Here is a 22,628-nt window from a genome sequence, read left to right on the forward strand (position 1 = left end):
CTAATCCCCAGCTACCATCTTTCAGTATGCAAAATATCCTTGTATTGTTGAGCTTTGCCTTTTCTGAAGGACATTCTTGGAGCAGAATAGTTTTACCCACCCATGTGGGAACTGATGTAAAAAAGCTATTGTGCTCTAAATTTACACCTAGCTTCTCTAACAATTTCCCATGTAGACAAGCCCATAATTTAGCTCACAAAGCTTAGTCATTTTATTGTTATTATTACCCATTCACCCACAGGGCTCTGATTTGAGGGCCTCATGTAGTTGATAACCTAGCCAGAATGTGATTGAACTTCCCACTGAAATACCCAGAGACCCACCTTCCCAATCTGTTCTTGTGACTCTTCATCTGGAATTCACATTTTCCATGTGGCAGTTACCACAGTTGGTTCTCCAGTTTCTACTTGGCCAGCGGTCAGTTGAAGTTTTTTCACTTGTAATATATCTGCTTTGGTGTCTCTTTGGTCTTGTTTTATGCAAGGCTGTGGTTGAAACACTTAATATTTTACACTGTCATGGCCAAAACTCTGTGAAGCTTTTTAATTTCCCAGACTTTTTATGCGCATAATTGTCATTAGAAACTTGTGAGCTTTCACCTTGTCTCCTAAACTTGCCAAAAATCTTGCTTATTTTTCCCTGTTAACATAACTGTAGTTTCATAAGTACCGAACCATTGATCATGTTACTAGTAAAAAATCTCTTTATGGGCTCCTGCAGTTACTCATATACATAGATTCTTACATTGTTAACCCAGAGACTTTAGGAGTGGTGTGTGCTCTTGTGACATTGTTATTCATGGAACTTTTCAGTTTCAAATGGAGTTCGGGTCATTTGCCTGACAAGTCCAATTGTTTGGAGACAATGCAGAATGGCAGCAGACTTTTCTATGTGAAAACATGGAAAGAATCTGGGGTTATTGATATTTAAGATCTCAGCTGATGAAAACTCAGCTACCTACCTACCTTTCCAAAGCTACTTACCTACCTTTCCAAAATGAAAACCAACCCAAACCCTGTCTTAGCATGTCTGAAAGCTTTGGGTGACATGGCTCTTTGTCTGGGAGCTGTCCTGGTCACAGGATTTGTGTCTTGGGTGGACAGCCCAAGTAGGGACATCTTCAGTATATAGCTTCAGCAGGGAACAGCAGTGTGCTAATATCGGATGTGATGGTGTCCTGTGCCAACGCTTTGCAAAACGCCAGAGAGGGCTTACACTGACTTCATGGAAAGGGAAGCAGGGAATCCCATCTATAGGTCACCAGTTCTTGATTGTGTTCCTGTAATATGGAGGAGCTTCTGTGTTTTCTCTGTGGTTCTCAAGGATTGCCTGCCTGACTCCGTCTGCTCTACATGACAGTCTAGCAGGAATGCTTCACACGGCTAATGCTCCATTCCCATCAATCAATGTTGTTTCTGTTTCCTCTTTACCTTCTCCGTACTAGTACCTCTGGCTTCAGGCTTTCTGGAAGTTTAGCTTCTGGTGATATCGACTTACTCCAGGTTTAGTAGTTACTAAAAATCTGTGCTCTCCATATCCCTGTGGTTGTTCAGGTAACATAAATATGTCTTCTTTCCTTTGCCAAAAAGACAAACATCATCTGGCCACCTTCTCTTTTTCTCTAGTGAGATTTCTGGTGCCTGAGCTTGAAGGGGGGCACAGACAGATTCATAAGATCTTATGCATGACTATAGGCAGTGCAAAATGTCAGTCAGTCATTGGCATTAGTATGGCTTTATAGTATTTCTCCCAGCTGCACTTGAAACAAACTGTTTTCATCTCCTTGTTTGCAAGGAGTCGGTGGTATCTGAAGAAGCTTTCACTCTGCCAGCACCCATTATCAGGCTGCTCACTAGCTAAAGGGATGCCAGCCAAAACCCAAGGCATCTCTCAGCTCGTGGTGACAGCTGAGAGGGGCTCTCTGATAGAGACTCAGCTTACAGCAGCAGACATCAGTGTGGCCAGACAAGGATTTAATCTATTTCCTGTCTCCCATTCATTCGTGTTAGGTTTCTTTCCCTTATTGCACAAACTGCAGCTCAGGGTCAAGCCTTTGACAGAGGAGTATCTACAAGATTCCTAGCCCAGCAGCTTTGGTGATGTCCTTGCTGTCTTTTCATTTGCTGTTGGGCAGCTGGCAGCTGTACTTCTGCAGGAGTGTTGTCATCTTGGCTGGGATGGGTTGAGCTGCTCTGTTCTTGCCCTCCACCCCAGACTATTTAGCTTGGGTGCTGAGTTGCTTTGGAGCAGTCTTGGCTGGAGACTTTTCCCTCAGCAGATCTATTCTTGAACTCTTTCCATTTGTATAGTGAAGGCTTCAGCTTCTGCACGCCATAGGATATGCCTTTGCTTTGTCATGCTACAAAGTGAGTAGGCAACTTTCCAGCAGCCTGACTGAAACTCCTGGTGTACTTAGAAAATCACATGCCATTTATCTGTCTGAAAGAAGTGATAAAGTCTTGGTGTTTCAATAGCAATGTAATCTCTGGGGCTCTGCTGCCTGGATGATTGCACCCAGGTCCCCATAAACCCAGGCATCTGAATGGTAACCCTTCCTCCTGAGCAGTCCCTTTACTGCAGCAGCTATGCAGAATGCTGTCATGCTGAGGATGCTGCCCTCATTGAGGCTCACTGAGCAGGGTTGGTCTTATAGGCCAGGCAAAGATGAGAGACCTGCATCCAGTTGCTGCAGCTTTTCTGACTTCCATGTCTTCAGTCAGGTTATGCCACCTCACCTCGAAGATGAGAAAAGCACTTCTTTTGTCTTACTGTGTTTTATGATTTTGAGAATAGGACAACTTCTTGCTATAGCCCAGTTGGCCAAAATCAGCCTAATTTTCATTACAGTATTTGTCCATGAGTGTTGAGGTCAGTAAAACAGTGTCTTGAGAAGCAGGTGACTGTGACGAGCAGCCAGGCAGATCATGCACTGTTACAGCCTTCAGAAGACAAACATTTTCTGCTTCAAACTGTTGTTGCTGTGAAAATCCCTTTCTCATTTCTGGAAGCATGCTGCTCGAGAGTGATATTTGTCTCCTCTCCTGCTCGTCTCATCTGAGAAAAATGAATGTTCCCAGCAAAGTTATGTGAGGTTTTTATCCTGCTATCTCTTGCTGTATTCATTGGTCACATATCTGTCCCACTTTCTAGACTTTAGGCATCCTGTCTCTGCAGCACTTTCTGGCTTCAGCGAATCTGAAGATTCCCCTGGAAAACCATAGCTGGCTTGTGCAGGGGTGGGCTTACATGATCTTGTTACTTCAGCAAGAGCCATTGGAACCCCAGCATGAAGTTACTCATCTGTTAGCTTCAAACACCACTGAAAGGTGGGAAAGTCTGGGCTCTGATGCCCTTTCCAGCTGCTAGTTACTGCATGTTTTCTCCCTTTCAGTATTCCTGCTGGTTTGGCTTATCGCAAATGCTATGTGCTTTTGCTGACATCGGCAATTGAACTTGCATGGATTAATCTTGCTTTTTGGTGGTTTTGAACTTTGGATTTTCTTTGTTGTTTCATTTAACACATTTCTTCTCCCAGAGGGATTTTACAAGCTAGTTTAAAGAATAACAAAGAAGGAATTCAGCAGGCTCATCCATTTTGGTCTTTTCTGCTTTTGAAGACTATTGCTACAGGGTCAGTAGGAGAAGTTGGGGATCTGTCACCCACAGGGTTGGCCTTTAGCTGATGTTTCTCCTCAATTTCAGAAGTAGTAACACCACAGTAAATCCTCTGTTTCTTTCTAGTCAATTGAATAATAAATTCCAGAGCTTATTCCAGTGCATTAGGAATTAGGATTGCTGTTCGAAGTCCTGTTGCACACCACCTCTTATGTGTTTAATTCTGTTATTTCTCTCTAAGATATAGAGTCATATGCTTGGAAAAAGATGCCTGCTCTCCTGTGCACACAAGGATGTAAATACAGGGTGAACTGTGCTCTTGTGAACAGGATGCATGGGAGATCTGGGTGTGTAAGGGGTTCGAGCTGTAGCGCAAAGGCATGTTCTCAGGTTTGGGAGAAGTGTGGGTGGCTCTGTGCTGCTGGCTGGGCACAGGGGGAGGGCCATCTGCTTTGCAGGCTGTGCTCAGGTGTCCTCAGGCTGCTAGTGAAGGCCTTTTGATCTCGCAATGTCATACATGCTGTCTATGCACTCTTCCTCCTCGTTGCTATGGCAGGGCAGTGCTAGTCTGGAGTAGCACTGAGATCTCATTGTTAATGAAGACAGGAGCTGATGATTACTCTGATGGCACAGAAACATCTCTCTCTGTTTCTTTTGACTTAGGACTGAGAGACTGTAAACTGCTACAGTGTACAGCTTGAGGAGGGGGTTTGTGTAAGTTTGTGTTTTCTGGGTTTTACTCTAATTTGTGCAAACCAGACATGCTCAGAGTTAAACAGACTTCTTCCTCCCCCTTGGCAAAGTCAGGAGATGTACAGTGGCCTCCAACATATCTGCAGCTGCAGGTTTTGTGTTTTGTCCAATGCCTGCAGGAGCATGTTTGAAACTCCTGGTTATGTTCTCCCCTGGGGAACTGCTGCCTTTGTGCTAGGGAAGCTGGAAAAGTTGGGGCTGCAGGAAAGAAAAGAGCACAGGTCTCATTCACAAGTGATGGTCTCTGCCATGCTTGTGAATGCGAACATGGTGGCCAAGGTACTCTTTGTCCCTGTGTCACCTGAGGCACTAGTATGAGGTGAAATTTTCTTGCCTATCCCATAGAGAAGCTACGTGGTGTAATCTGCATATGGTGGTCTGTCTAGAATGGGGCTGGTGGTGTTCAGAGCGAAGTTCTTGATAGCTTCTCTAAAACAGGCTCTTTTAATGCAGAAATAGCACTTGTTAGAATGAAAATGATTGTCTCTGAAAGGCAAAAGCCAGTTAAATGTACAGGGCTGGACCCACTGCATTGATGTATGAATTTGTTGGCATGAGAATAGTAGATAAAAGCAAGCTTGGATACCTTGGTTTCCAGATTCTTTGCCAGTCAGAATGCAAGTTCATTCCTCTTGTTATCCTGAAACCCACCAGTAAGTGAGGTTGAAACTTTCAACCTGGAACTTGAATGGAAAATAATAGAAGCCTCTGAAGGTTGCTGAGGCCTCCTCAGGCACAAACTGCAGCGGCTGAATGAATGAATCACACTAACAAAACCATCTCTTGTGATGTGAAATGAGTTTCACACCTTCCCTCTCACATCATCTTTGTAAGTGTCAAAGGGCAGGGAAATCCATAATGGGGAAGGTATTTCCTGTGTGTGACAGGCTGTCCTGCTTGGGTCAGGGCAGAGATCATGCCTCTCTCTTTGACCTGATTTGAGAGGCTCTGATCCAAGAATGTGACACTTTCCTTGTGCCACGTCTGGCTGTTGTGTTCAGTGACACTTTCTTGAGAGCAGGGGGAATGTATCCTTGTGTGCTGAGGTGTGAGACTTGTCGGCTGCCATGTCCTGACTTCTCCAGTATTTTTAGCTTCATACCCCCAGAACAGTTAATCAGTCATCTCATGCTCCCTCCCCACATTACCCCTTCCTGGGCAGTCACACAGAGACACAAGCAAGAGACTCTGTTTCCCAAATGATGACTGCAGGCAGGTGAGCTCCTGTAGCCTTGTCTGACACCATCAGGCAGTCTCCAAGGGGCAGCTAGGGGTTTGCTCTGATGCAGTGACAGCAGTAGTGCTGGCTGAGTTTGCTGGGTTCTTCCCACACTCTCTGGGACCTTGCTGTGAGCCTCAGCACACACGTTGGTAAATAAGGCCTGTCTCCTGTGGTAGAGTGACGGGTCCCGGTCGTTTGCTTCTTTGAAGTGCTTGGAAGCTTGGCAGGGGACTGTATATGCCAAACATATCCTTTGGCTGCCTGGGAAGCCAAAAAGGTGCAGGTTGTAGCTCATCCTAACCTCCTTTCTTACTGTGGTTTTGCTATTTGCTTGTGGCTTGGGTGGCATCCAAGGGAGAAGCTTCCCTATTTCACTGCCAAACTTTTTTCTGCCTGTCGTGTTTTCCACACACTCTTAATTCCAAGGCTTCTGATCTTTAACAGGTACGCTCTTTTCCTCTCCTTTTCCCATTTTTTTTTTCCTTTCCTCCAATTGCACCACTTCTGGTATCAGGCAGTGATGATGCTTCATTAAAGGAGTTTTCTTTGCTTCCCTCCTGGAATAGCTGTTGGGAAGCTGCATGTTGTGATGATACATGTAACACCAGACCTTGGTGCATCTCACATGGGTGAGGGAAAGCAGTGCTGCGGAGAACAGAGCGAAATAAGAGCAGGTTTGAGCTAGCAAGCTGGGACCGCTTCACGTGCCTGAGTGCACGATGCTGAACAGAGCTGCGAATGTCAGGACTCTTCCAGGAAATTCAGGGTGGGTGGTAGGCTGTGACAGCTGAGCCCCATGTTTGTCATGCCCTGAGAAGTCCTTGCTCGTTTGAGGATTAAACTATAGCTACTTCCCTGACACTGAACTGCTGCCAAGATTCCAGTCTGGCTCAAGCCACTCTCCACACTTCATAATGAAGTTTGAGAGAGTTTTAACATCTTGGTGTTGGCAGAAACATGGTTTTAAAATCACGGTGTAGTTGGAGACTAGCTGGCTCTGGACACTGGTAACTGGGTTGGAGACTTTCATCTTGAGGTCAAGTCCAGCTGTGGTGTTAGTGACAAAGTCATGAACTTCTGACTGATGGTTCAGGGCTTGTGTGTGGAAAGATGTCTTGAGTCCAGTGCCAGGACTGGGAGTTGGGAGACTTGGGTTTGGTTCCTGAGCTTTGCCAGAGCTCTTCTAGAAGACCCTCAGCAAGATACTGAAAGTCTTCATGCCTTGGGTCTCTCTGAAAAAGCACTGAAGCTCTACCCACATCAATGTGGTGCCGAGTCCTCAAGCTCACTCATGGCTGCAAACTCCTGAACACCACTGGATGCAGAAGTGCAAAACACTACGTGGGACAAGCTGGCTCTGTCCAGTCTGTATTAGACAAGTGCCTGGATAGCAGTTGTCAGTGTTAGCAGTTACTGGTGTGCTTTTTGGCTGCTCAGAGGGCAAGGATGTGATGTTCTTAGGAGACAGCGTTGCTTTCCCATCGCTGGCTAATGCCAATGCTGTTCCAAATGCAGGCAGCCCTGTGCTCAGGAGGAAGCTTGGGCAGCCCTCTTGTCTGTTGGCTATAGGAGAAGTTGGCTTCTGTGTTTGGCAGCTGGCATAAGAAGCAATCAGCAACAGTTTATAGAGAAATTAATTTCCCAAAGACTGAGCTGCTGCCTTCTTTCCAAGACTTACATAGACAACCTCTCCTGGCAAGCCTTGGTTACTGCTCTTAAGAGTATCTGTACCCATGTCACTGCAGTGCTCTCCTGGATGTACACCTGTACCTGCTGCCCCTTGGGGGAGGGTCTTTGGATGAGATTCCTGTAATTTCTAGCTCCATTTTGGCCTTGTGCATCTGAGCCTAGGGCAGTGCTGCAGGCAGAGCAGGCAGAGGATGTGCTTTGTCTTCTTCTGGGTCTCACACTGCAGGAGGAGGCTCTTCCCCTGAGAAGACCCCAGTGCTGGGGCTTGTGTCTGCCTGGCCTTGAGAAAAAAGCATAAAGCTGCAGCCTGCAACACTGTAATCCCAAAGCTTCAGCCTCTCCCTGTGTGTGCCAAATTCCTTTGGCTGTTAAACAAGGGGAGGAATTTTGAGGGGAGCTTGTAGAATATGACTTCTGTGTTTGCTTTTAGCTTCATGAATAGCAGCAGTGACTTCTCTGGCCATATAGTGGGAAAACTCTGATCTGCCAGCTTTGAAGGGCTGCTGGTTTAAAAACAAAGCTGGCATTTATGCAACTGTCTGGTTTGTCTTGACTTCAGAATCACTGGTGCCTTCCACACCTCTGCCTGTGTTTGCAGGTAGCCCTTTAGTTTCCAGTGGGGCATGGCAGTACCTGTGCTTTAACTGGGACTCTGGGGTGCAGTGTGCTGGACCTGAAGCTAACCAGTATGTCCTGCAGAACCACAGCTGGGGAGAGGAAGAGTGTAACCCTCTTTTAGATGGGGAAACCTGAGGCATGGGTCAGCTAGCTGGGAAAAAGGCTCCATGGAGATAAGTGATGTAGTCTTCATAGGATCATAGAATACCAGGTTGGGAGGGACCTCAGGGATCATCTGGTCCAACCTTTTTTGTTAGAGCATGACCCAGACTAGATGTCCCAGAACCCTGTCCAGTTGGATCTTAACAGTATCCAACACTGGGGAATCCACCACTTCCCTGGGGAGATTATTCCAGTGGCTGATTGTTTTTCATTGTGAAAAATTTTCGTCTTGTGCCCCATGGGAATCTCCCCTGGGGTAACTTTTACCAATCACTGGTAATCTTTTCCATATGATTCCTTGTAAGAAGGGAGTTTCCATCATCTTTGTAGCTACCCTTTAAATACTGGAACATGGTGATAAGGACTCCTCTCAGCCTTCTTTTCTCTAGGCTGAACAAACCCAGTTCTCTCAGTCTGACCTCATATGGCTGCCCAGTCTTTGGATCATCTTTGTGGCTCTTCTCTGGACCCTCTTTGGCCTGTCCACATCTGTTTTGTATAGCAAGTGTTGTGTTGTGATGATGTTTGTTATGCTGCTGTGTTAAAACACCCTGGATCTGTGAGTGGTGGGGGTGAGAAAAGGGAAGACACACAAGAGATTTATATTTTTGTGAGTAATGTTTTGGAAACTCTGTTAGTGCTGAGTGAGGAAAAGCTAATGAGGCAGCCTTTGTTCAAGGTCAGACACATCCACATGCAGGCAGAGTGAGGGAAACCAGAGTCAGCATCTCCACTACTTGCAATGACTTGGTAGCGATGAGACCTCCACAAAGCATAATTTGCAGGAGAGGTATGGGGAAGAGCCAGAAGAGTATGAGGGCTTAAGGATCAAAATCAGGATTGATGAATCAGATCCATACTGTAGTAAACCATTGCTATGTTGCTTTGTGTGTCTCCTTTTTCTGCAGCCAGGGGTGGCTGGGTGCTCTGGCGCAGGCAGGCAGATGTGCTGCGAATTAGTAACAACACCACCCTTGAGTACATAAGTGCATCCTGCTGACTTCTTGTTTGTGTTAGTTACAGGACTCTCATCAGGCCCACGTATAAAATGTCCTACCGAACTGTGACCACGCTGGAGTGGAGGTGCTGCCCTGGCTTCACGGGGAGCAACTGTGAAGAGGGTGAGTTATCCAGCAACGTTTGTAGCTGCTTCTGGTAGTTTCCTTTGTGCTGCAATATCTTGGTGCTAATCATGAGACTTAGGCACATCTCTAACTAGGAAGCTGTCTCCTTACAGCGACAAAGAATGATGGCTGCAGACAGCAGCTCGCTTGAGGCTGCTGAGAAAACAATAGCTTCCCAGAAGCTCAAGAAAAGCCTTAAGTAACAAAGCTATGCTAAGTTACAGTCTGCAGAAGACAGCTTTGCATTTTAGCATGCTGCTAGAAGAAGTGAACTTGAGGAAGAGAAGCTTCTGTGAGCACCTTGATTTCTTACCTATCACTGCAGGGGATGCTAACGATGGACTGTGGCAGGATTGTTACTCCCTAAATAGCTGCAGCTCAGCCTGGCTGAGGATCTGACTGGGGACCCGAGGAGCTGGTGTGTGCTGCCTGTTCATGCCTGTAGGTTTAGACAGGTGAGAGTAATTACAGCTTAACGGTGCTGCTGGTGTAAAGGAGAGAATCCAGCTCTCTCCCGCAGTGCCAGATCTGTTTCTGCAGATTTCAGGGCAAATAAAAAGCCAACATAAGCTTGTTTGAGAAAGTCAGCAGCGATCTCACAGGAGCGGCTCTGTGCAACGAGGTGACAATTTTATGCAGTCAGTTTTCAAGGTGGAACTGTTCTTTCGGCCTTGAATACAGTGTGTGGAGAGTGAGCAGGAAGCCAGTAGCCAGCCCTCACTTTCATGTGTGAGATTATTCTTACCTTTTTTTTTCCTCCCTAAAACATCTGGCGCTACCAACAGCGCTGTGTTCTTGAAAGGAGGAGGGAAAAAATGACCTCTTTCTAGTACAGAAGGGTTGCACCCCTTAATTTCTAGGAGCAGTGTCAACACCAGTGCTGTACACAGCACCTCAAACTGTCCAGCATCAGTTTTAAACCTGGAGGGATTTACTTACTCCTTATGTTAATTCTTAATATTCATGTGACTTGGAATTGTGAGTAAAAAGGGCTGAAAAGAGTGTTTTAGGGCTTTTTGGCAATCTGTTATAAAGCCTTTTGTACTCTTTCTTTTTTGCACTCTCTTCTACTGCAAATCTGGTTCCTCTGAGAGGGTGAGATGCTTACATCTGTGTGGGTCCTTCCTGGAAACAGCAGACAAAAGAAAACAGACAAGTAAACTGAAACAAAACCAAACCAGTGCAGTCTGGAGCCACAGCAAATTAACAGGGTAGAACCTCAAAATGCTTTCTCATCTTTTTGTTTGGTGTTAGCTTTCTCCTTGCTGTTCCATTTCACTCATATGTGCAGCTGGTGCTTTTGAAGCTGATCTGAGGTAGGTATGATTGATGGCAGATTGGACGTGAGCTATTTTTAACTTGCCTTTTCACTCTATTGCAAATGCTCTAATTCTCTGATGGTCACTATTGTTCTCCATGTGTCAGTAGAATGGCAACTACAGTAGCTCTTGAGCTTTTGCTTCAGAATGGCTCCTGTTTCCAGAGATTGAAGGCAAAAGTTTCCATTCCTTGGGAGCTCTGAAATAACAAGGCTGCATTTCCATGAGTAGGACAGACTAAGCCAGGAGATAGAATGGATTGCTCAGGCACACAGAGCAGTTTTGCATGGCTGCAGGGTCTCTTCATATCAACGGTGGGTTTGGTTTGCATCTTGAGGCTTGAGAGATCCTATTTGTTGATTCTGTCTTTAATCCTCTGTGAGCAGGGTTGATACTTGCTCCTTTTCTGTGTTGTTCTGGAGCAGTGCTCACTGTAGCCTATGTGGAAAAGGGGTTATTTTTTACTACCTGTCCTTATATGAGGCCTTCTTTGCCCTTTCTAGATGTATTTCTATTAGCATTTCATGAGGGAAGATGAGGGGAGGGTGAACCAGGGAGACCACGTCAAAGAGCTTGAAGTCATTCAAAGGCTACAGTGCAGCTATATACTACGTACAGGCTTCCCTGTTAGCTCCCAAAGGCAGGTCAACTTTTCTTTTGCAAAGGAAACAGTCCACCCTGGATGTGTAGCCCCAACCTATGACATACTCCTGGTGAGACTGGCTTGCTGTAACACACCTTCAGTGAGAAACCTCCCCTTCCCCAGTGACTCACTGAGCTCTGGTAGAGCAAGCTTTGAAGGCAGTTCCATTATTCTGGAGTGTCTTGACCTTTAGCTAATAAGTTTAGCTTGAGAAAGTAACCACTTAACTGTCACCAGCTGGAAGGCACCTACATTAATGCTGAAGGCTGCACTTTGTTTAGATTTAAATTATCTTGGGAATTTAACTCTTACATTGGAGCTGATAAAGAGCAACATCATCTGGAGAAAGCCCAGCTGGAGAAGTGGGTGGAGAGTTTGCTACTCAGTGCGCTATTAATTTACTGAGGTGGGGATGGCTGCTTCCAATCTGTTTCAAGTTGGCATTGCTTGGGGCTCTCCGCTCTTCAGTGCTTTCCCCTCACCCAAAGGTATGTCAGCATTTGAAAGGGCTCCAGTTCCTTTATTGGTTTTGTGGAAGTGTGACCAGCTGGTTGAGCAGATAGCTAAAACTCGCCACTTGTACCAGTGCTTCCCAAAGGGTTTCTTGCAACTTTCTTGGATGGAGAAAGAGACTTGATGCAACAAGTCTGGTGAATTTAACTGTCAGGAAATGCTAATTTTTATTTTCCAGTTTCAGGGGTTTTGTTTTGTTTAAAGTGGAGCCCAAGCCTAGGACAGGAAATGAATCTACCGAGCCACCCAGTCTGCTGACTGCTGATATAAAGAACATATGGATGAGGGTAGTGCAGAGGTGAAGTGGTTTAGCTATTGCAATCATGCATCAAGCTGATTGATTTGAGTCCAAGATGATGCTGACATTTCAACTCAGCCTTTTTTCTGTATGGCTGAAAGTTCAAAGGCAAATGCAGTCTCTTGGGAGAGGAAAAGTGTCACTTGCAAGTTCAGGGGCTCAGCATTGCCTTAGAGCTCTCCAGCTAGGCAAGGTCTTATTTCACTTTACAAATCTAACATAGGCTTCTTTCTTGTTTGTTTGTACTGCTTGAATTTGGGATAGTAGCCAGGATCCTATTTACCCCAGAGGCAGATTGATGGCAGACAGCTTAGCTTTTTGGGCAAGAAGCAGCTTCAAGAGTAACCTCGGCACCTCTAAAGTGATGCCATGGTGATTCCAAGCTTAATAGTTTATTTTGAGAACTTCCTTTTTTTTTATCCTCACCTCCTCATTTCAGTTCTTGGAATATTTTCATCTACTTTTAATAACTTTTTTTGCATCCTGTCATCTTGAGACTTTTCAAACCTCTTGGATTCCCATGTGTTTACAATTTTCAAAGTAGCATAAGAAAATGAAGGTTTCATTCTTGGTATGATAGAGTGCAAAAACTTTCTCCTGTTTTACTACTGCTTCACAAAGTTTCTTGCTCTCAGGAGGAGAGATGCAGAACTGCACTGCCAGGAAAATCTTAAACTAGCAAATGCAATTGTGATACAAAGTTGGATAAAGCCATGAGAATGAACATCAAAAATAGAGACCTGAAAGTCTGAAAGCCCATCAGAGTGCTCTAGAGGGATTCAAAGTGGTGTTGATGGGACCTCACTTCTTCAGGTCTTGGTTTGCTCCCCTGTGAACTGTTAAACATAGAACTGCCAAACTGTGTGAAAATATGATGTGTAGATTATGCAGTATCATTTCCCATTGTATCACTGTAGTTCTCTTCAGGAGTTGAGCTTGTGTGAAGTGTTTTTCCTTTTGTCAAGTACTTCAGTTCCTTCTTGTTTCTCCCTCTTCCTTGTAGCCACTGCTTGGAAGCAGGGGAGTTAAGTCTGACAGCAACTTCAGAGCTCTTTACTGCCACTGAGCATTTCTCATCTTGCCCTTAGAAACCGAGAACATGTAAGAGAAGGCAGTGGGAGTCAAAAGAGGCAGTGCACTCTCTGTTCCCGTTGCTGCTAAATCCTAGTACAGTGATGTTTTTGCACTTCAGAATCCCAACTCCTGTTGTAGTCAAAGCAAGAGCTTCCATTTGAGCAGTGATGTTCTCCTGAAGGTGGTTGTCTTGGTGCTCTCTGGTTAGCAGGGCAGTTTGACACTGCAGGTGCATGGCAGACTGAGGTACCCTCCTTTCAAGTTTGAATCTAGCACAGATCCTTGCACCTATGTAGTTCTCTACTAGAGACTGGCTGAGCAATTCCTGTAGTGGAATGTGGCTCTGCTGTAATTTTGAGATCTTTGAAACTGAAGTTCAGTGTTCGGTTCCACAAAGGATCTAAAAATAACTTCTCATTCTGAAGTTTAATGTTTATTACATATGGTGTGTTATGTGAATACATGTTATAGACTATTAAATGGAAACCTAAATTTCCTAGTAACTCTCTAGTTACTAAAGCAATTAGTAAGTAGGTAGCAAAATGTGGTAACTAACTCAGTAAATGTACCTTCAAAAATATCTCTTGTAAGAGCATCAAAATATGTTGATCACCCTTGATGGAATTGCTGATGGGTGCAAGTGGCTTTCTCAGGAATTATGTTTGTGCACCTATAGTAACAGGTATTGGATAGTATCTACCCTGATATTTTCTTTCATAGCATACGCCTCCTGCTCCTCTATATATATGCTCTACTTCCTCATGCTTTGTTTCTGGCGGCCTCTTCAATGTAAGGCTGATGGTCCACCAGAAGCTTCCCAAACTACTCTACGATGTGTCACTCAATTTCTATCCACTCCCATCAGCACGCTGACCATCCAGCAACCTCTGGCTTCAGGCAGAACATGTGTGTCACCCTTGATCACATTTTCTGAGGAGTTCCTGGAGTGTGTGGTCACTGTTGGAAGCATGTGCAGCCTCCTGAGAGTGCTTTCTGGCATCTGTGCTGGGTGACTACTTGAACAGTTCCTAAATGTTCATCTTCCCTTTCGATATGAGGTCCAAAACAAAAATCCCTGTCAGATTTCCAAAGACTTTGACACTGCCTTCCAGCTTCGGAGTAGTTTCATTTTTTGGACACTTTTAATCTGAACAGGGAGAATTTTATTCAGCACCTAATGTCAAAATAAGAGGAGTGTTAAATATCTGTAGATGTTATCTCAACACAATTAGAAAAGCTGTATGCTGCACTGTTACATTATCTCCAGGTTTTTAGCTCCCATCAAATGACTGTGGTATGTAGTGAATCTTTTTCATTTTGGTGAGCTATTTGTTTGCTTTCCCAAATACCTTGGATGCTTTCTGTTTCTCTTAGCTATGTATTTCTTAATTCACAAGTGACAGACCCACCTATTTATAGTTTGTCTTTCCTATTCATTTGCTTTATCTCTAATCAGGAGTGAACATAATCTTGCCCTGGGTAGGGCTAACACAGGACTGATCTCCAAGGTCTGTGTGTGGCTACTCTGCCTGGATCATTCTCACCATGCTGGCAGGATTCTGCCCATTGCTTTCAGAAGAGAGAAGCATGTGGGGCTTTTTAGTGACTTCTGCCTGTCCATAGGTGCTGGTGTAACTAACTGATGGGAAGTTTTCTGGGAGGTGGTGGAGTGCAGCAGCAGAAGGTTAGAGTTGAGAAGGAAGTCCTGAGTAGTTGACTTGAGCTTCTGAGCTCCTGCTGCTGTCGTAAAGCAGGTCATCCCTTACACAGAATGGATGCTAAGGGCAAGGTATGGCTCTTCCGTGTCTCTGCTGATGTTGCTGCTTCCTAACGGGGTTTCACCTTCATCTTCCATGCAACTAGCTTGAGTGTGTCATAGAAGCAGAGCAGTAATTATGACCCTGAAATTGCTGGAAAGACCAAAAATGGTGAATTAATACAATAGATGGTATGTGAAATTGGGCAGGGTCTTCACTGCCTGTTAGAGATGGCATGGGTTGATTCTGCCTTGAAGCTGGGAATCTCAAGCCCCTTTTTGTCTGCTTCGGTGACAGAAAGTGCTGATGAGCTAGGCTAGCTCAGAGGCAGCTGTTGTCAAAAACATTTCCAGTCATGTCTGGAGCTGCCATTGGCAATGCTGGCTTCATTGAGTCCTGCTTTTAGTACTTGGGACCCTGTAAAGAACATAAAGGGTAGTAATCTTGGAGCACTCACAAAGCAGGGAAATGACTAGGAAAGGTCCACAGGAAGAAATTGCTTTCATTAAGGAGTTATAATGTGTTGATCACAAGAGTAGATGAGTAGAATTTCCATGAATGCTGCTGGTAAGGAGGTCAGCCAAGGGGACAGAGGTCTCTCTCCTAACTCTGCTGTGAGCCTGTGAAGAGAGTTTGAGAAGGGTGGAAAAGGGAGACCTTTGACTTCAGCAGTTGGCTACTGAAAGGCAAATGCTGCCAGTTCTTATTCATCTGTGGTGCTAGTGTGTTTTTAGCAGGTTAGGACTCCCTGCTGGGAGAAGGGGAGCAAGGAAATCTTGGGCACTGCTTATCTCTTCCCTTGACCAAAGAAAGATTTGGTGGTGGTGGACCTGAGAGCTTTTAAAAAGTATTTTTTATTAGATTTGTGTAAACACTTATAGACACACCTCTGGTGATTCAGTAGAAACTGGAACTTTTGCACCCAGGTTGGCTCTTGCATTACTCGGGAACAGAACTTGAGAGGTGTGTGAGTTCTGAAAACCCCATACAACCTTTTAATGGTGTCTTCCTGTCATAATCCTTAGTGCCTCCTTCAACCCTGTGCTTTTAACTTGCTACTTTCTCATGTACATGTTCCCTTCAGCACTTCTGTCTTCCCCTGAAGTTATCATTTATTTCCCATTCATCCTCACAATGATGAACTTTGTATTTTCTTGAGACCTTAGGAAGGAGCTGTTTTTTCTATATGTAGGACTCGCATTATTACAGCCTCTATTATTATTATCCTGTTACAGGATAATAAATCTACATTGGGAATGTCTAAATCGACTTTCAAAAGGCAGCTGACTTCTGCGTGCTGCTTGTCTCCTCTTTTGTTGGTTTCAGTTTTGTTTGATACTTTTTGGTTTTTTGATATATTTATTCTTGCCAAACTTCAGACACTGGTGAAATCTTGCAACAAAAGAATTGCCTAAGAAATAGAGATCTCACTTTCATCAGGTTTAGAAATGCTTCTGACATAGAAGTAATTCTGCTTTTCCTGGGGGGAGCTGGACTGATTGTCTCTAGTTGTGCTAAACTCTAATCCTAAGGTGGAAAATGGTCAGCTCAGAGGGCAGAGAATGGGTGAGATGAATGTGACAGCTTCTTGGTTTTAACTGTTTCTTTTTCATAAGGCACAGCCTGCAGCATGGTTGCCTGCAAACCTGCCCACAGAGGTGTTCCTAACTCAAGTACTCCTGCCCTTCTGGAGAGGTCTAAGAAGTGTATAATGGTGAGATAGTGAAGGTGGGTGTTCAGAACCTGAGGAGATACCCTGTGTGACGTATTTGCTACTTTCAGGGGTGGTTTGGCTGTATGAGAGGATTGGATCCTTTGTTTTCCAGTATCCCAATCTGGAGATGCCTTCTGATGGCTTCTAGTTTTTGCCACGTGCCTTCTTAACCTTTATGGGGTGAGCTGATGTCACTGGTACATTAAGAATAGAGGAGGGATGACCCTGAGGAAGCTATTTTAAATAAACAGACCAGATTGCTGCTGCTGCTATTGGAAGTCATGTGAAAACACCGAAAGGTTGGAGGACTTTGCTAAGCCATCACTTCCATCCAGGATAAGGACTTTGGACTAATGCAGAGTAAGCTGGAAAGTAGTGTCCTCTTCTGGAAAAAAGGGGATGTGACACGTTATGCCATCAGTCCTGCAAATGTTGTTTGTACCAAACTCATGAGCAGCATTGTCCTGAAAAACTCCACCCTATTCCTCTTTTCTACAGATATTCCTGTTGGATATGGTGGAGGAAGGGTGGGGTTGTGGTTATAACCAAAGGCAGCAGATATTGGATGTACACCACTCTGACAGTTGCATATGGAAGAACTAGATGAGGGAGATAGCTCCTCACTGGTGTCCACCATTCATATTGGTGCCTTTCAAGTGAATTATAGATAACAACGGAAGAAGAATTGAAGCCACCCCCTGAAGCTGTTGCTGAGCTTCCTTGCTGCTGTGATAACTTGGGATTATTTTAATCAGGAATGGGAAATAAGACTTATTCCTTTAATAGGGAATGCCTGCAGTTGGAAGGGGTGGCAGTGAAGAAGAGTATCTTTAACTGAATTTGCAGTTTTAAATTGTATTTCACAAGCTGTTTTGTGTTGAATTTTTTAGCATAACACAAGACTGCAGCTCCCTCCCCATTCCTTTTCAAGGGTTTAGTTGTGAAATGTGTTTAACTTCAAGTTGTCGTCAAACAGGGTTAAATGGGATGTTTCCTTGAGGAAGAGCTTTTTGAATTTCTTCCAGGAGAATACTTGAGTGGGCCAGTAATGCCTGGTCTGCAGAGTGCCTGTTCTTCTGAGTGCAGTAATTCATTTACTTTCAATTATCTTGGATATCTGGCCCTAGCAGTAGTACAGACTCGTGCAGCTATGAATGTTGGTGAAGACAAGGGAGAGATGAGGGCAACATTACTGCTTTTCATCCCTAGATATAACCTTCACCTCTAGGTGTGATTCTGGGTTCAGAGTCCTGCTGCCATCTCTTGTTTCAGTCTTGTCACAAACTGGAGGAGAGACAAGAACATACTTTGCACCACATGAGTTCTAAGATTCCTGTGCAGAGCTGTCACTTTGTGTGGTGATGGAAGAGTACCTTGTACTGCTGCAGTTTAAAGACGTGAAAGTAAAGGATATTCCTTAAGACAGGAGACTTCATTGCCAGCTTTTCATAGACAGGCCAAGGCACTCTTTCTGCAAAGAGTTTTCTAATAGCTTTAAACAAAGCTGTTGACATTGTGAGCTGTTTGCATGTGTAAGAGGTAAGAAAGATATAAGGTGCTGCAAGACGAAGGGGAAAAGCTGAAGGCCACGGTGTACAGTGAGCAGTGCAGTTGGTAGGAAGCTGAACTGGAGCCGAGCTTTGGGGGTGAGGCAGATGGAGATCTTTCTGTTTCTGTTTTATGTAGGTTTTTCATAAAATGAATTAATGCAATTGGTACAGTAACATTTGTGTTTTCTGTGACAACTGATTCCAGTTGTGAGCCGCTCTAGAACATCAGCAAAAAGGAGTTCAGGCAACTACAGTACCTAAGCAGGCTAAGCCTCATCCATATAAAAGCTCTCTTCAGGCAGAAGAGATTTAGTGGGGATCTAAATCCCCAGTACAATTGTTACAACTATTCTGGGGTGCTCTGCCTTGTGGAAATGGGAATGTAAGGAACTGGAATAGAAGTGGAATTGTAAGCCCAGGAGTAGGAGCTGAGGTGGATTTGCCAGAGAAATGCGAGACTGGTTTCGTCTTTTATAGAAGACTTCAAGGTGAAAGCAAGAGGTAGGCATCAGATTCCCATGTTGCTGACTCCTAGACCTTATTCTTACTCAATTCTTTGTTATGAAAAGGGAAACCAAAAGTGTTACTCCAAGTAACAATTGCTAGTGGAGCTGAATTTCAGTTAAACACAGAAGAGTGTTAGACAGAAGCAACAGGCTGCCCAAGTGTCTGGCAGCATTCAAGGCCAGGTTGGACAGAGCCTTGGGTGACATGGTCTAGTGTGAGTTGTCCCTGCCCATGGCAGGGGGTTAGAACTGGATGAGCTTAAGGTCCTTTCCAACCCAAACCAGTCTATGATTCTATGTTCAATGTATGTAAGTCCAACATCTTCTTTCTGAGCTATTTAGCAGGATAAAGGCAGCAAAGCCTGTACAGCTTGATTTGGAAAGCTACAAGAAAGTGAATTAGATGGAGCAACTTGGAAATACACGTTTCACTCAGAAGAAATCCTGTGCTGTAGTTAGGGTTCAGACTGTGTCAGTTTGGGTGGAGGTCTCAAATGGAGTAGTACCAGGGCTGTTCTCAGTCCAGCAGAGCTTGCTATTTCATGTTAGAGTTAGCCTAAGGAATGAGAGAGCCCTGTAATCAATTTGTGTGTGTTAGAGGCTGAGCAGTACTGGGAATATGTGGTAGACTAGGATTAAAATGCAGTCAAGCCTTGATTAAATTGTACATTTGGGCAGAAAGCCATAAAGTGAGATTCAGTCAAGGACAGGCACAGAGGCAGGAATAATCAGATACAAAAACTTTAAATGGAAGGAGTTCTGAAGGTAGCAGGCTCCCAGGGGAGGGAATGGAGTTTGTAAAAGACAGTAGAATGAAGTCCTGCTCTTGAGAGAAGGAATACCATACGGGAGTGCTGCAAGTACTCTGACCAAGTATACTATTAATGCATCCAAGAGATTGACACAACATTTACATGCTTATGGGTAGCGGTGTGTGCATGCATATGTGTCAGTGTGCCCGAGAGGTCACATTTCAGCATTTGAGTAACTTGAGGCTTGTTACTGCTGAATTCATGTGAAAGCTGGTCCCAGTTGGTGCTGAACATCTGAGCCCCAACATCTTAAATACTGGAAGTGGTGTGTTGCATCTGCAAAGGAAAATATTTGGCAGGGAAAGGAATATGCTGTTTATAGTTGATGAGATTTGTACTACACTGTTAACTAATGAGATTGGTAAACTGATTACTGGCTACAACAGTTAGTAGGTTTATGTTATATATGCAGCTGGAAATAGCATCAGCACAAATGAGCTCTCTTAAAACCACCAGAATTGGTGGTCGTTAAGAGCTAACTCATGTTTTTAAAAGGCTGGGCAAGAGGTGTAGGTATAGACTCATTCTAATGACTACATGCATGTGATTACAAAGAGTAGGAAACATTTAATCGGTTCTTAAGCAAGTGTAGCATCGCAAGATACCCTGATTGTAGCTGTGGTGTAAAGAACAGTTGTTGGATGGGTCTTTAGCAGCTCTACAGTTCCTAAAGAGGTGAAGGCTGGGCAAAAGCTGCTGATGAACTTTCTGTAGAAAGCAGCCGTGATTCTTTGTACCATGAACTAGATTTCAAACAACTTTTAATGAAAACTTCATTAAATGTGTAAGAGTGAAACCTCACCCATTTAAATGGGTTGTACTATGCCCCTCAACCACCAAAGCAGTGAGGCCATTCAGGAATGGCTCTGTGAAAATCCCCTATCATGAAGTTCATTAAAGAATGATAAAGTTTATTCTGGACTCATAAATATGCTTCTTGCTCGGGCTCCTTATTTGTCTCCTCCTTGGATAGTGCATCCAAATCCACAAGTAACATGTGAGTTTGCATTTCATTTTGAGCCCAGCAGGCATACGGCAATGAGGTTACAAGACCTTTCCAAGTGAGCCTGGAGGGACTTGTTGGCTAGAGTTTGGATTTCTGGCAAGCAGCTTACTCTAGCTCTTTTCTGTAATAAACTCAGGGTTCAGTCCCTGGCTTCTTACAGATACTGAGCACTGTTGCGTGTCTCTGGATAATCAGTCACTGGAAAGGCACAGATGTTTCAAGATCCATAGCAATGGGTGCAGCATATAAGAAAGGCAACATGAGGGTCATACTACAGATGCAACCACATCTTACATGTGTTCCTTCTTGACAGGCAAATTCTTGTAACATTTGTGGTTTTCTGGTTGCTAATACCATCAACTGAGTTAACTCAAAAACTAGTGCTGCTTGCGACTTTTATTTGCTGTTCATGAAACCTTGTAATGCCATGGATGGCTGTCGCCTCCGCTGCACATCCAGTAATGAACAGAGTAGGGTGCAGGATTGCCCAAGGCAGTGGCTTAGATTAATTTGGAAAGCAATTCTAACAAAGTCAGGAGAATTATAGAAATATGGGTCTAGAAGAATGATCACTGGGTTGTGGAGATCCTAAGAGGTGGTTGAAGAAATTCCTGTGTTCTTAATTTTCCTGTAAATAAAATACATTCCTTCTTACACAAGCATAAGGAAAGAAGAAAACAAACCCTGTCAAGATCAGAATTTGATGTTTAATTTGTAAATGATGACTTTTATAGCAGTAATGCTAAAGAAGTCTTTGTGTATCCACTATGGAAAGTGCAGGGGCCCATGTGGATTGTTACGTAGCCCTTTGTTTTAAAATCCTCCAGGAACATTGATAGCAGATGGGCTTTTGTTAAACTGCTTCCCATTGCCAGTGACTATGTCAAAGGTGGGTCACCTGACCAAGGACTAGAGATTTCTGTTGAAGGTTTTGGGGCTTGTTCCTATTGAAAGAGAGTGTTTTCTAAGCACAACCCATAGAAACTGCTGTTGTACCACTGAGAAACTGAAACTGTAGTCTCTTGGTTAAGCAGTTCTTCTCCAGTGGCTGATTTGGGCAACAGATACAAACCCGTGTCTGTTGTCAGCCAGTGTATTTGAGCTTCAGTAGTCGAGGCCTGAGTTTTAAGTAACAAAGGTTCTGGTTTTCTCTTTACTGCTGGTGAGAGTTGTTAAATTCATATGGTTCATAGTACTTGAGGGGTGATGGCTCGAAATGCTGCAGCTAGATGTATTGCTGCAGGGCTTTGCACTGTAAAACATTACAGCCCATTAAATAAGGGGAGCAAGCTACTCCTAAATTTGGCTTATTTGATCTTTTGAAATGTACCCTCCAGTGATTAAACAAACAGTGGCGTTTCAAGTGTTCTCCAGTTGTATTATCTGCTAAACACATCTCCCAGGGTGATCTGCCAAAGATGCCTCGAACACTCTCCTGTGTCTGTGTCCTTGCTAGTCCTTATGGAAACATAAATAAGCAGCTATTTCTATTGCATCTAGTCTGTCTGGGTGGGATGCAGAGGATGGGTATTGGGTGACATTTAACATAACATGAACTTGAAGATTCTTGCTTATGTCTTAATATTAGCACTCACAGCAAGACAGAAGCTTTTTATTAGCTATACAGGAAAATAAACCATTCTCCTTGCTAAGTGAACAGTTCATGTGCATTCCTAGTATGAGTTGTCTGTACAGAGGTATCACTCTTGCCCTATGCTTGTCTTAGGGAAGCAGAATGGCTACTAACAGTGGTAATTAGAATGCTAACCATCAAACTGTAAGCTCTTTACAGAACAGTGTAACAGGGAATGTGAATGAGCATTCAGATGGCTTTATTAATATAAATAGGCTCTTTTCTAGAATGAGTGTCATTTGACACTCGGCACTGGTCTCCAAGACCTGGACAGCTGAACACTGTAAACTCTGGGCTATAAGCATTCACCCTGAAATCTGTTTCCTGCTACAAGTTCAACTGTTAAACTTTAGTTTTTTTCTGATTTTAAACAGGAGAGATAAAATAAAAGTAAGTTTCATTCTTCCAACTCTTTAAAAGCTGACAGGAGAAAGAGAGCACTACTTTCCTGAAGTATATCAAAAGCTTATTATTTATCAGTCCTTTGTCCTAGGAACTGTGATGATCCCAGAGTGAGTGAGTATCCTTTTTGCTATCCACATAGTTTTGTACCTCATTTATATCTCAAATCAGCAGAAACTCTGATCTTCACCTGGCTTTTTATGGCAGTTTGTAGAACT

The 22,628-nt window shown here is 44.0% G+C and overlaps 1 protein-coding gene across 19 annotated transcripts in view; it reads left to right on the forward strand.

Annotated features, from left to right (window-relative positions):
• COL26A1 (collagen type XXVI alpha 1 chain) overlaps positions 1 to 22,628 on the forward strand; it is a 208,518-nt gene that overhangs the window by 63,361 nt on the left and 122,529 nt on the right. For 15 of the 19 annotated variants that reach the window (XM_034068817.1, XM_034068814.1, XM_034068818.1 and 12 more), the window contains one exon: positions 9,077 to 9,180. In XM_034068817.1, the coding sequence (XP_033924708.1) occupies positions 9,108 to 9,180 (73 nt within the window). In that variant the 5' untranslated portion in view covers positions 9,077 to 9,107. The remainder of the gene's footprint in view (positions 1 to 9,076; positions 9,181 to 22,628) is intronic. The other 4 variants (XM_031055096.1, XM_031055104.1, XM_031055101.1 and 1 more) reach the window with 1 other exon arrangement.

Source organism: Melopsittacus undulatus, chromosome 13 (genome assembly GCF_012275295.1).
Source record: "Melopsittacus undulatus isolate bMelUnd1 chromosome 13, bMelUnd1.mat.Z, whole genome shotgun sequence".
Taxonomy (NCBI): Eukaryota; Metazoa; Chordata; class Aves; order Psittaciformes; family Psittaculidae; genus Melopsittacus; species Melopsittacus undulatus.